Below are 15,110 nucleotides of genomic sequence, written 5' to 3'. Positions count from 1 at the left end.
CTGGAAAGCCTTGAAAGACGTTGTTGACAATTTTCTGGGCAATTACAGAGCCCCAAACTACATTCAGCTGGTAGACAAACTTCTCAAAGCATACAAGAGAATGAAGTGCAATATGTCACTCAAGATTCATTTCCTCCATTCACACTTGGACTTCTTCCCCGCAAATCTCGGTGCTGTGAGTGACGAGCACGGTGAAAGGTTTCATCAAGACATAGCTACGATGGAGAAACGATACCAGGGCAATTGGAATCCGTCAATGCTTGCCGACTATTGTTGGATGCTACAACGTGATGCACCAGACACTGAATATAAAAGAAACTCGGGAGCAAAACACTTTTAATTCTGTTTCATTTAGTCGCTTGTGCGAAACGTAAACTTGACTATATATTTTATTGTCAGTAAACATAAAAATGTCTATTTCTCATAGTTCTTACGTGATGCAGTAAAACCAAAACCATATTTGAGCATACCAAGTTGGTACCTGTCATAATCACCAAAAACTTTTCAGGAATCAAGACTTAACCAAAAAATTGTTGTGCAGTGTAATTAACATTTTCTCTGCATATAGTCTGCTTTGTGTGGTTTTTTTTAAATTTTATGGTTACCATTATGAATTAATAAGATATTTTGTGTACATGAAAAATGAATGGAAGAAATCGGTGGTGGGATTGTGGACGGGATTGGGGTGGGGCTAGGGTGGGATTAGGGGCGGGACTGACAATTTATAAATATCCCGTTTTGATGAAAAAAAAATATGGTCACGTTAGCCATAAAGTGCGTCTCCTAGCACGTAAATGCATACTACAGTCCAGGACTTCTTCAGCGCCTCTGTCATTTTGGAAGTGGAGGACTCAACTCAAAGCATTAATCACTTGGGAGGCGTGAATGGTAAACGGCCATTCTAAAAGACGGAAACAATTCTTGTTCATTTGGAATGCTTATTTGACATCTCCATGGGGAAGACATTTACTTTTGAACATGTTGTAATGGTGGGTCAGAGAGACTATCTGCTTTGTTTACAAGCATTGCTACTGTTGTTCATTGCTGTTTAACTTGGGGGAAGGGGTAATTTTTAAAGTTTGGGGACCACAAGAATTCTGGTCCCTGGACTTTTACTTCGATGGAGGTCTGCAATTGACTTCTATCTTTATCGTTCTGAGCTGACTCCCCCCAGCCTACCAGGGCCTTCTTTTGGGTATTGGTGGGAGGGGGCCTTCATGTCACGGGGGTGGGGGATGGTTCCGGTGGCTCGGATGCACTAGGGTGGCTGAGGCAGGCAGGAGTGGGCATTCCTCCTGTCTCATATTTTTCGGGGGCTGTTGCCATCATTGGTGGGGGCGGGCATTGTTGTCAGGGGTGGGGGTGGGATTTAGCGGCTCTCATCATGGGCCCATGGTTGTCATCAGGGGGTTTGGCAGCAGTCATCAGAGGGTGCCACTGTCATTGGGGGGCCCATGGTTATTGTCAGGGGGACATCATTGGGGGGTAATTTGGCGCTTTCTGGCATAGGATGCAGCAGGCTGTCCTGGGTTGGATAGTGTACAAGGTATTTTTGTTTAATACATGCAAGCATAAATAAAGGAAAAAGAAACTCCAGTTGGATGTAGATTTTTCTACATGCAGACATCTACTTTTTATATGATTCTGGGTAAATGAGTTAGAAATAAAAATGTGGTAGATAAGGCCAATGCCCAATTAAGAGCATATGAAAAGATAGGTGCTTCTCTGTAAAAGAGATTTAAAAAAAAAAATTGAATATGGATTACAGCCAAAGCCAGAAAAACACTAGGAATTAATAGTAAGAATAATCATCATAATATAATAATAATACATATAATTGTGTAATTTGTTGGTTAAGCAAGACTTAGGAAAAAATTAAGTATATAAACCATTTGTAGAGGTAAAGGTTTAAAATTATAAGTGTTCTTTCTCCTCTCTTTGTTCAGTTGAAACACATTTCAGTTTTCCCACCTGAAGCCTGGTTTTTCTGTATTCTCTGTCTAAACTGCTATGCCCAGGGAACTAACAAGAGCCTCTGGCTTCTGGTAATTGTAATGAAGATATATGATCTCACACTCCTGAGCAAGGGAAGCCTGTATCTCTTAAATGTGCTTTAATAATTATTTAATATGTGAAATATAAATATATGGATGTATGTTTGGGATCCCAAATGAAAGAATGATCAAAAGTGTGACTGTATGGTGTGACACTCAAACATAAAACTATAGTATTTATTAGTTTTACAAAAGTAATAAATACTATAAAGTTTAGATTTTGAAAAACCCAGATGCAACATATGGGTATTGACCTTAGCTGCTGACTTTTAGCTGAGGCCAGGGACTGTTACCATGGGGACCATATATGGAGTGTGGAGGACAGAATTTCTCTTTCTGTCTTTGAGGCTTGCTTGCCTTCTCGGATTTTGGGCTACATTCTAATGTAAACACAGCAAGATATGCAGAGGGGCTTTTTGTCTGTGTAAACTGTCAGCTCTTTTTCTGGAGGGAATTATCTTGGTCAGAAAGAGCTCAGTGATTCATTCTTTAAGACTATATAAGAAGGGTACCGATGAAAAGAGATATCCTTTCTTTACGGTTTGCATTTCTTTGGTAAATTGTCAATTTAAGTGGTGCTAAGGAGTTCTTTTAAATATATATTGTGACCAGTCAGACGCAAGGCCTGCCAAGGTCCCAGTCAAACCAAGTAAAAAAGTAAAAGTAAAATCCAGGAAAGAAAATTTCAGGATTTTCGAGGATGTTAGTTTGAGAAATAATGCCACTGACCACCAGGAGGAGCCAGATATTTCTGAAGAGGAAGGTAGTGAGATTTGTACAAACCACCACCAGGGGAGCTCTAGAGGCCCCTGGAGATCTGCTGACACACCTAGAACAGGGCACGCCCCTAGACTACATAAGCCAGCACTGGCATTCAGACCAGGAAGCCGGTTAGGGAGGAAGTTTAAGCCTTGCCTCCCTAGGGATCCTCCTGAGCCAAACAGGGACAACGGGCCACAACCCATGGAGCTGCTCGAGGCTGAACAAGCTGAAGACTTGTCCCTCCTAAGGGATGAACCTATGGATTTTCAAGAAGCCTGTTCTGGCAGTGAATCTAATTACCCTGAGCTGATGCAGGTGGACTTGGCTTCCAGCCACAAACAGTGAGTGTGTTTGTTTTTTGGTCTGTTTGTGTGCTGTTTTCTTTTTTCCCTTTTTTAATGGATGGGAACTTTGAGAAAGCTAGGAGTGTAAAGTGGGGAGAGGTTTTGCTTCCACCTTGGGAGGGAATTTGAAAGCCTATCTTAAGGCCTTTATTTTTGCAAAACCTATTACACTCTCCTGTTCCTGGCAGAACTAGATTGTTGCCAGAGGCTTTCTTTTATTTTGGTTTTTTTTTTTTATTGTGAATTGAGGAATTCTGAATGCTGAACTTTATTGCTGATGTACTGACATACCTGCTTTGGAGCAGGCAGAGCAACCTCTGTATTGAACTGTGATCTAAAAGACAATTGAGAATTAAGAAGCAGAAGAAGAAAGTTTGATTTTGTTTGTGAACTGTTTTGTTTTCATGCCTTCTTGTTTTGGCAGTTTTCTTTTCTTTCTTCTTTAATGAGGCATGGAATCTTGACTACTGTGACAAAGATTGAGGAATTACTTAACTGCTTTATTGAATAAGTAAAATTGACTTATTTTTCAAACTCTGCTTCCTTGTGTGAAGACTTGATTCTTGTGGGAAAATATTTGTGAATGTTTTTGAAGGTTCAGTCCTGCAGGGTGACTCCCTGTTGGGTCACACGCTGGGGCATTGTTGGTGGCTACTTTCAGGATTGTTCTGGAACCCTGATTTAGGCTATAGTGGTGGCCACAATATACACTGTAATATTATTTTATGCAATATAAATACATATCTAGAATATTTTTAAAATTACTGTAATAGGAATATATATGTTCAGAACATACAGAATGTCTTTGTCTGAATAAGTTCTGCCTCTTAAGGTGACGTATTAGCTGAACATTGACCAACTAAAAGAGACGTGTCACTAATCATTTTAATTTTACTATTCAATCCAATCCATTCTTGACTATGATACCCTTTTTCAAGTGGAAACCTTCCCACATGCATGGACAACTTTGGTCTCATGAGTGATACATCTCCCCCACAGACTGTTTATGGGGATTATGGGAATGCATGCAAGGCATATAATAAATTGCATTTTAATTTTAATTCTAATTTTAACCTCAAGTCTAGTTGGATATAAATTGAATAAATATTATTTTTATGAAAATACATCTCTGTGTGTGTATTAATTGGCATACGGTATTCTAAATGTTGGGCCGCACGGCAATTTGCGTGCTTGGGGAGGAGGGGGCTTGAGTTTTTTATGGAGCAGATACTGTGCATGTGTTAAACACACATACAACATCTATGCCCACAGAAAACAAATGAAAAAATATGGTAGACCTGTCGCTTTTTTCAAGTCGGTGTTATCAGTCATTGCATGCCTTTGTGATGTTAGGCTATCAATTGGATATCTCGTTTTAATATTAATGACCTCATTTTTATACTAATGAGGTAATTTGCATGGCAGAGTCAGAGAATGCATGAACACACAGAGAACCACAAGGTGAGCCATTTTGTACTTTGGGTTGACAAATTTGGTTGGTCACTAAACCAGTCAAACTGGTTTTGCGACGTTTGTTAAACGATTGGACACTTTAGTGTATCCGCCTCCAAGCATGAGTGTCTCAACTCAGAAAAGAAATATACTAACATTTGCACTTCAAAGAAGTGATGAATGTAACCTGCACTAACAAGCAGGACAGGCTCCAAGATATTAATATAATTTTCAGGAATATTGCTGGGGTTGATCTGATTACTGCACTACTGACCACTGTTGGCATTAAAACATGTGTTCAAGATAGGCTTTTTTGTGGGGGGCTCATTCCTACACTCTGGCTAGTGATAAAAGCAGAGGGTCTTCTTTTGGAAGTGCTTCTACTAGGGCAATGGTTTTCAACCCAGTCCTCAAGGCATATCCAGCCAGTCTCCTCCTATGTACCTAGATCAATCTCATGTATATTCATTGTGGGAAACCTGAAAACCCAACTGGTTGAGTGTCCTCCCTCTCCAGTACTTCTCTCTCCAAATACACAAAGGCAGCTTTCACAAGACATCATCAGAATATGGGTGGTATGAAGAAGAGGGAGAGAATAACAGAAAAGGTGGCAGAAGAGAACACACTTTGACAGTTGAGCACTTAAACATGAATCTATTTTCCTTTGCAATAGGTTACCAAAGGTGTAAAGTTTGTTTTTGCTGTCCTTCAAGTGTAACTAAAGGCCAGTGCTCCCTCTAAGCTGTGTGGAAATCCTCTAACTGCATTGCTTCAATACTGCATTTTCAATTGCTAGGGATGTAACTTGCTATTGAAAATATGATACTGAAACAGCACCCTTCACAGACAGGACTGTAGGTGGCGGACTCCTGCATAGCTTAGAGCAGGGATCTCAAAGTCCCTCCTTGAGGGCTGCAATCCAGTCGGGTTTTCAGGATTTCCCCAATGAATATGCACTGAAAGCAGTGCATGCACATAGATCTCATGCATATTCATTGGGGAAATCCTGAAAATCTGACTGAATTGTGGCCCTCAAGGAGGGACTTTGAGACCCCTGGTTTAGAGTGAACATTGCTAAAGACCACTGCAGGTATTCAGATATTTGTGGCTAAAAATCAATATGAGCCTCAAAACAATTGGTTAGTTGCAAAAACCTTTTTGAGATTAAAAACTGCTCTTTAGTTTCAGATCTCTGAACACCTACAGTGGTCTTTTGTTATATTAATGTGTGGGCTTGCAAATTTTGTATGCTCATGCTAATATACTTTCAAAATACCCTTGACTATGCACAATAAAGTATTTTTCCATTGTTCATTATTTTTAGCATGTACAAAAGAACCTTAACTTGCATGCTAATGTTTATTTCCTATGGCCCTAAATCAAGCAGCAAATTATAACTGCAAGTTGAGAACCATGTTTGACACAAAGGGATCAGTGTACCTTTACTGCTTCAGCAGTGAAATGGAATCCTATTTTGTGCAATATTAAACTTAATTTAACAATTTCTAATCTTTGCTTTTTAGCAAAATTGACAGAGCGGATAGTTTTAGAACAATTGGTATCTTACATAGAATCAACAAATGCACTTAATCCAAGAAAGGCGGAATTTCGGACAATGCACAGTACTGAGACAGTGTTAGCAGGCTTTCTTAGTGAGGTTCACTCAATCCTGGATGGGGGAATTTCACTATGGTAGTATCATTAGATATGAGTTCAGCGTTCAATCTAATTGATCATGAACTTTTGTTAAACTTTCTATAAGAGATTGGCCTATCAGGAGTAGTTTGGGATTGATTTCAGCATTTCTTCGAGGATGTACTTTTAGAGTAGCCACTGATGGATCAACATCTCAGGATAGATCATCAGATTGTGGGGTACCTCAGGGATCGGCCTTATCACCAGTTCAATTTAATATATTTCTGAGCCCTTTGGCAAGACGAATTCAGGAACTAGGAATTAGTATATATATTTATGCAGACATTTTATTTGACTATAGACTATCCCCTGCAACATTAGATCCAGGTCAGGGGTCTCAGAGTCCCTCCTTAAGGGCTGCAATCCAGTCGGGTTTTCAGGATTTCCCCAATGAATATGCATGAGATCTATGTGCATGCACTGCTTTCAATGCATATTCATCGGGGAAATCCTGAAAACCCGACTGGATTGTGGCCCTCAAGGAGGGACTTTGATATCCCTGATCTAGGTCCTCTCTTAGATTGTTTAAAAAGAATAGAAGAATAGTTGAGTGAACAGAAATTGGTTTTAAATATGCCAAAGACAGTAGCATGTTGTATCTCAGGAGATAAGGCAACACCACAATTAGATCTCTCTTTAAATAGCTATAGTATAAAGCTAGTAAACAGTTTCAAGTATTTGGGGATCATAATCGATTGTCATTTGAATTTTGAGGAATAGGTCTCATCCATGGTTGCTAAAGGTTTTGGGACACTAAGACAGCTTAGAGCCATTTGAGATTTTCTGGATGAGAAAGCATTACATACGCTAATTCATGCTTTTGTACTATCTAAATTAGATTATGGTAATTTAGTATATACAGGTATAGGAATAGGACAACTGAAGCGCCTACAAACAGTACAAAATTCTGCGATTCGGTTGTTAGGCCATGCATATATTCATCTTTGTATCTGCATATAGACATGCATATAGACACCTTTGTATCTGAAATTCCATTGGTTGCCAATGAAATTTAGGATCAAATTTAAGATCTTGATGTTGGCACATCGAGCATTATTTCAGTTACAACCATCATATCTTTCTAACTTGGTGTTATTTTATGCACCGAGGCGTTTATTACGATCTTTGAATGATAATAGGGTAGCTGTTCCCCATATCTCGAAGGCCCATCTTGCCTCAACTAGAGATTGTGCATTTTTTAAATTTAGTTCCACGGCTATGGAACAATTTGCCTATAGAATTGAGAAAAGAAGAATTGTATATAAATTTTAAAAGACATCTAAAAGCGCATTTTTTTCAATTGGCTTTTTTAAATTGAAGAAACGAGTTTGGGACTGCAATCTGTATTAATGTAGCTATTTATTTTTAATAAAATTTTCAGTTTGTATTAATTAGTTAACTTTTATTATTGATATTTTGATTGTTATAGAATTTTATGTATTTAAAAAAAACAAAAAAACATATTTTCTTCTTTTCTTTCCTTTTCTATTTTTTAATGGAGTTCTTTTCTGCAAATTGCTCACTGCCTAAATAGGTTCAAGGTGATTTACAGTATAAAATAAGTGACCTGAAGCAGAATTTAGATTATTGCTCAACACAGAAATTAATGGAAAGTAGTTATAGTAGTTGCTTATACTTACTACTTCACGTTTTTCCACTTCAAACCAGCGAGAGATTCCAGGTAGACTTTGTACTAAGGTCAATGTAGTTCTTTCTACCCAGAGGCTCTGAAATGCAGCAAATATATTTACAAAAACTTTTAATATTTGACATATGCAAAGGAGATACAGTAGTACTATTTTGACATAAAATTTATGTTGCATGTGGCTTTTTTTATTGGCTACTACTTTTCCTCTAGTTTAAGGAGGGCTGGTTCTAATTATTGAGTCATATAGGGCAATGTATTACAAAAATAATACAAAATAGAAAAAAAAAAGTAAAACCAAATATCAGAAAACAAAGGATACTTTATTATAAATAACCAACAAGCAATGAAACAGTGTAAAACCAAAATCAGATTTTCTACAATCACATTCTTAATATTGTTGGCATGAACTTATAGAACCTCATTTTGACTCAGTTACCTGGTAAGCTCTGATTTTTTCTTTTTAACTAGCTTTACTTTTTCAAAAGTGAGGCATATGATCCAACACTTACCAGATAAGATAAAGGGCACTGAAACAATCAAAATAGCACAGATGACAAAGAAAGCAATGCCACCCAACTCTTGAACTTTAAAAAAATAAAAATAAACTGTGCCAAACACCCTTTCTCTATACTCACCCCCGATATCACCTTTTACAGTAAATTCTCAAATAGTGCCCTGAGATCTGGAACACGGTGCAACATACTGGATGATATATCTATACCAAATATTACAGCAATGGAATTTCTCCAACGAAATTGATAATTTCAGTTGGCAAGTATCCATTCTGCCATTTCTCTCATTGTGTTACTCCAGGACAGTGCCAAAGATCCATCCAAAATTGTATGATACATTCTCTTATCAATAGAGTAGCCAACACCACAAATTTACACTAGGCCTCTGTAAGTCCTGCCCTCCAATTGACTCCCCTCTTCCAAGAAGAAAGATTGAATAAGACCATTCAAATTGATAATGTACAGTGTTTTCAATGCCTGGGACCACAGTGATTTCAGAGAGAAGCATTTTAAGAAAGAATATAAAAAGGAACCCGGAGATGTTTTGCATTTTACACAGTTATTGTTTATCCAAAGCTCCAATGCTTTCTTTCCCTTTTGCTTAGTTATGTATATTCTATGCACAATTTTATACTAACTCCCTCTTCTATGAAACCGCGCTAGCAGTTTCTAGAATGGGGAGCCACGCTGAATGGTCCGTGCTGCTCCCGACGCTCATAGGAACTCAATGAGCATCGGGAGCAGTGCAGGCTATTCAGCGCGGCTCTCTGCGCTAAAAACTGCTAGCGTGGATTCGTAGAAGAGGGGGTAAATGTCTTGTAAGGCTGCATTGGGGCTGACTGTAGGATGTTCCTCAAAGACATCATGCAAGTGTTTTACAGGAAACAGTTCTGAATTTTACATAAAAATAATCAGAAGCAAATATGATGTTACTGCACAAAATACTTCAAAGTTGGCTTTAAATAATAGGTGCAACATTGTTTTTTATGTTAAATAAACTGAAAATTATTACTCAAGAATTAAATCATGTATCACATGGACGTTTTCAATGTTCTAGCCTCTGATTATTTTTATGTAAAAATAGAAGCTTAAAACTTGATTGGTTCAAAATGAGGTTTGATATATTGCTCCAATAAGCTTATGCCAGCAATCGTAAGAATGTTTGTTTGTAATAAAACTGTTTTAAGTTACAGGCTTTAAATGAACACATTTTCTATGAACTGATGGTTTCGTTTGATTATGTATCTGGATGATATTTGAGTTTTTCTCTAATTATGTATTTTTAATTTGGTACTATAAATTAATTATGACACTGTAGAAAGAGTGTTGAAGGCCACAGTAGGAACAATGAAGTCAAGTCTCAATCAAGAAGGAAGCAACTTTATTACTAGACCCGACATGGCTTGTGTTTCGGCAAAATTCCTGTGCCAGGGGTCAGAAGTAAATTGATCAACGATAAACTGCTTCCACAAATAAATCAGTAAGAAGTAAGAACATAAGAATATAAGCCCTTTCTGGAAACGTCAATCGCTCCTCCTAAACTTACTTGCTCCACTTCATCACTGACGCTGAAACCGTGGATTGAAGACAAAGTTTTATTTTATTTTTCTTTCCAGCTTATGATTTATCTTTAATCTTATCTATTGTTTTGCCTTTTGTCATTGTTTTGTTCTATTTCTATCATTTAAATTTCTCCAGAATTCTACTGTTCAACGGCTCCCCCTTCTGCTTCTATTCCTTTCTCTCCTCTCTTCTACCTTCCAAAGTATTTAGATCAATGCTGTCTTGTTAAAATGTTTATTTTATTTTTATTTTTCCTCTAACTCTACTTTTCACTTCTCTATTACCCTCCAGGTACTTTAGTTAGATTGTGAGCCTTCGGGACAGTAAGGGAATTTTTCAAGTACCTTTCTTATTTCTAATCTTAATGTATATTTTCTGTAAACCGCTTAGAACCTAACGGATGTAGCGGTATATAAGAAATAAATTACATTACATTACATTACATAAGAATAGCCTTACTGGATCAGACCAATGGTACATCTAGCCCAGTATCCCATTTTCACGGAGGCCAATCCAAGACACAAAGACCTGGCAAATCCCAAATAGTAACAGCATTCCATGCCACCAATCCAGGGCAAGCAGTGGCTTCCCCCATGTCTGTCTCAACAGCAGATTATGGACTTTTCCTCTAAGAACTTGTCCAAACCTTTTTTAAAACAGCTACATAAACCGCTCCTTTTTTTAACTTTATTTAGTTTTTAATGCCAACAAAAAGTGCAATACAATTTACATACAAATAATAATCAAATAAGCACTTATAAACAATCAGAATCTATACAAAAGAAAAAAATTCTATCCCCCATCCATCATTACCATCAGTACATTAACCGCTCTTACTACATTGTCTTACAATGCATTCCAGAGCTTAACTATTCTCTAAGTGAAAAAATATTTCCTCCTATTGGTTTTAAAAGTATTACTCTGTAATTTCATTGAGTGTCTCCCTAGTCTTTGTAAATCTTGATATAGTAAAAAAAATTGATCCATTTTTACCCGGTATACACCACTCGGGATTTTGTAGACTTTAATCATCTCCTCTCAGCCATCTCTTTCACCAACTGCACTGGCTGCCATTAGAATCTAGAGTTCTCTTTAAATTTGCATGCTTTTGTTACAAATCGGTTAACGGTTCTTCCCCAAGTTACATAAATACCCACTTCAACCTTTACTGCAACAACAGGACAGCACGCAGAATTCAACTGTTCGCCTTCCCCTCGCCAAAACACTGCCTTCTCAGAAGATCCCTCGAAAGAACTTTCGCCTTCCAAGCAGCCAAGTTGAACCCATGGCTGGCCCAGATGATACTCGAGGCCCCCACTTACCTTGCCTTCAGAAAACTACTAAAAACTTACCTATTCAACAAACACGACTCCTATTTAATCCCTTCACCTCACATAACCCCGGCCCCACCCCCAACCCCTTCCTCCCACACCTGATTCCCCCTTGACCCTCTCTCTACTTCCCTTGTCTAGTTTGATCTAAGCCGCAATTTTCAGTTAAACTGTTGTACATCTTCCTTTCATTGCAGACTACTGTAAATTGTGGTAACTTCATTGCTGATTGTGGTAAATTGAAAATTGTTGTAATCTACTGTAAATCTGCTGGTAATTTGTTTGTAAATCTGCTTGTAACATGTTGTAAATAAGCTTGTCAATGCAGATCATTTGTTAATTGTTGTAAACCGCCTAGAACTCGATGGGTATGGCGGTATATAAGAATAAAGTTTATTATTATTATTATTCTTTTTCAAGCTGAAGAGCCCTAACCTGTATAGCCTTTCCTCATATGAGAGGAGTTGCATCCCCTTTATCATCTTGATTGCTCTTCTTTGAACTTTTTCTAGTGCCACTAAATCTTTTTTGAAATAGGAAACCAGAACTGAATGCAATACTCAGGTGAGGTCGTGCAATTGAGCAATACAGAGGCATTATAACATTCTTAGTCTTGTTTACCATCCCTTTTCTAATAATTCCTAGCATCTTGTTTGCTTTCTTGGCCATTGCTGCACATTGGGTGGAAGGTTTTAGCGTATTGTCCATGATGATACCCAGATCTTTTTCTTTGTACCCCCAAGAGGGACCCTGGCATCCTGTAACTATGATTTGGATTATTCCTCCCAATGTACACCACTTTGCATTTGTCCACATTAAATTTCATCTGCCATTTGGACGCCCAGCCTTCCAATTTCTTAAGGTCTTCCTGCTGTTTTTCACCGTTTGCATGCGTTAACAACTTTGTACAGTTTTGTGTCATTTGCAAATTTAATTACCTCACTCGTAATTCCAATTTCCAGATCATTTATAAATAAGTTAAATAGCACCCGTTCTAGTACAGATCCCTGGGGCATACCACTATTTGTCATCCTCCATTGAGAAAAATAGCCATTTAACCCTACCCTTTGTTTTCTGTCCGATAACCAATTCTTAATCCACAATTCAACATTGCCTCCTATCCCATGACTCTTTAATTTTCTCAGGAGCCTCTTATGTCAAAAGCTTTCAGAAAATCACTACATTCCCGGCTCACCTTTATCCACATGTTTATTCACATCTTCAAAGAAGTCGAGCAAATTGGTGAGGCAAGACCTCCCTCGGCTGAACCCATGCTGACTCTGGCTCATTAAATCATGGTTATCTACATGTTCCACAATTTTTATTTTTATAATTGCTGCCACTATTTTGCCTGCACTGAGGTCAGGCTTACCAGTCTGTAATTCCCCGGATCTCTCCAGAACCCTTTTTAAAAAAATCGACGTAACATTTGCCACCCTCCAATTTTCAGGTACTACAGACAATTTTAGTGACAGGTTATAGATCACTAACAACAGATCAGCAATTTCACGTTTAAGTTCTTTCAGTACCTTAGGATGTATACCATCCGGTCCAGGCGATTTATCACTTTTTAATCTGTCGATTTGGTTAGTGCATCTTCCAGATTCACTGAGATTTCTTTCAGTTCCTCACATCATCACCCTTGAAAACCATTTCCGGTTCAGGTAGATCTCTTGCATCTTCTTCCGCTATGGCCTTAACCTCCCTGAGCACACCTTTTACTCCTTGATTATCCAACAGTCCCATGGATTCTCTCACAAGTTTTCTGCTTTTGATGTACCTAAAAAATTTTGGCTATTTGGCAAGTTGTTCTTCATATTCTTGTTTAGCTTTCTTTATCAATGTTTGCATCTAACTTGCCAGTGCTTAAGGCTCTTCTTATTTTCTTCATTGGGATCCTTTTTTCATTCTTTAAATGATGTTTTCTCAACTTTGCCTTTTAACCACGCCGGCTCTCATTTTCTCTTCTTTCTACCGTTTTTAATACATGGAATACATCTGGTCTGGGCTTCCACGATGGTATTTTTAAACAACATCCAAACCTGGTTTACATTTCTGACTTGCCACAGACTCTTTTAGCTTCATTTTAACCATTTCCTCATTTTATCGTAATCACACTTGTGAAAATTAAATGCCATTACAGTAGATTTCTTTAGCTACGTCAATCCAGTTATCAGCTCAATTTTGATCATGTTATGATCACTGTTTCCAAACTGATCCAACACAGTTACTTCCTGTGCTATGTCATGCATTCCATTAAGGACCAAATCTAAAATAGCTTCCCCTCTTGTTGGTTCCTGGACCAGTTGCTCCAAGAAGTAGTCAATCATGACATCTAGGAATTTTACCTCCCCAATGTAACATTTATCCAGTCAATGTTGAAGTAGATGAAATCTCTCAAATTATAAGAAGAAAGTACGATTAATCACTACTCTATACAAACGTACTTTATCAAGCAACCTAAGGAGCTACCCATATACACCATCCAAATGAAAGAAGTGGAGAAAAGCATCAGTCATGCTTCATTGGTAAAAAAAAAAATCTCCACTCCATTGAAAAAGTTTCTTCCATAAACCATGCACCCTCGTGCTGCACAGATGATTTGGCATAGGAGGACTTAATTGTCAAAGCTTAGGACACTCCTAATAATAACAGATATAGATAAAAAAAAGTTCAAGTTCAAAAACAAGTCGTCGTGAGAAACAGTCACTTAGCGGCAACTTGTGTTGTACTGGAACTCCCAAGCTTCACCCAATTCACACTCAAGTCTAGGGCACTGCAGACCTTACAAACCTAACCTGACAGGGAAACCCCTGTTTTGCCAGTAGCTGCGTCAGGAGTCTATCCTTACTGATGATCAGTCATTTATGATATCTAGGACTTTTACCTCCCTGATGTAATATTTTTCCAGTCAATGTTGGGGTAGTTGAAATCACTAACCCTAGATAAGATAAATCTACCACAATATACACAAAAATTATTTTATCTCCTTCTACTGGAGAATGGGAAGTACAATTGCTACAAACTACTGTGAAGGAGAAAAAGACCTCAATTACAATGAGGCACTCATCATAACAGAGCAAAGCTGTAAAAAGAGTGAGCCCTCAGTTCATCATAAGTCAAAAAACTCCTTCAACTATACAGCAATATACTTTCCCAATCCACAGTAGGAAAGCACAAAAGGAAAAAAGAAGAAGAAAACTTCATCAAAATCTGCCCTTACGAGATGTATGAATGGAAATGAATATCTTTCAATTCAGAGGCAGTCAAACATGAATCAAAGGAGTACACTTCTCCCTCTGTATTTGCTGTGATAGGGAATTAACAGACCCGCGAATGCAGAAAAACTGCAAATACCTTTTTCATATGTTATTCGCTATTTTCTATTAAAAACCATTGTGAATATGGTGGAACCGCGAATAACATGGTAGGAGACCTGGCCTGTTCCTGAAGGAGAGGCAAAACACAGTGAAGAAAGCACTGGGAATCAGCGATTTTCTCTATAAACGCTTGGAATAGGTGATTTCTCTATGCATGCTGATGTAATTTGGGAGGAGGAGCCAGCAAGCTAAAAACTGTGAATAATCGAAACCGCGATTGCTGAAACCGTGAATACGGAGGGAGAAGTGTAGTTGAAATCATCCATTATTATACTGTTGCTGAATTTGCCAGCTTTCCTAGACTCTGAAAACATTTCTTTATCTGTCTGCTCATTCTGTCCTGGCCTTTATATTTCTTCTCTTCTCACA

The 15,110-nt window shown here is 38.0% G+C and overlaps 1 protein-coding gene across 5 annotated transcripts in view; it reads right to left on the bottom strand.

Moving 5' to 3' along the window:
- Positions 1-15,110, bottom strand: part of DOCK4 (dedicator of cytokinesis 4) — a 650,492-nt gene that overhangs the window by 81,549 nt on the left and 553,833 nt on the right. For all 5 annotated transcript variants that reach the window (XM_033958349.1, XM_033958350.1, XM_033958353.1 and 2 more), the window contains one exon: positions 7,948-8,034. In XM_033958349.1, coding sequence (XP_033814240.1) covers positions 7,948-8,034 — 87 coding nt within the window. The remainder of the gene's footprint in view (positions 1-7,947; positions 8,035-15,110) is intronic.

Source organism: Geotrypetes seraphini, chromosome 9 (assembly GCF_902459505.1).
Source record: "Geotrypetes seraphini chromosome 9, aGeoSer1.1, whole genome shotgun sequence".
In the NCBI taxonomy this organism is placed as follows: Eukaryota; Metazoa; Chordata; class Amphibia; order Gymnophiona; family Dermophiidae; genus Geotrypetes; species Geotrypetes seraphini.
The sequence above is the reverse complement of the archived record's forward strand: the minus strand, read 5'-3'. Positions and strand labels throughout refer to the sequence as shown.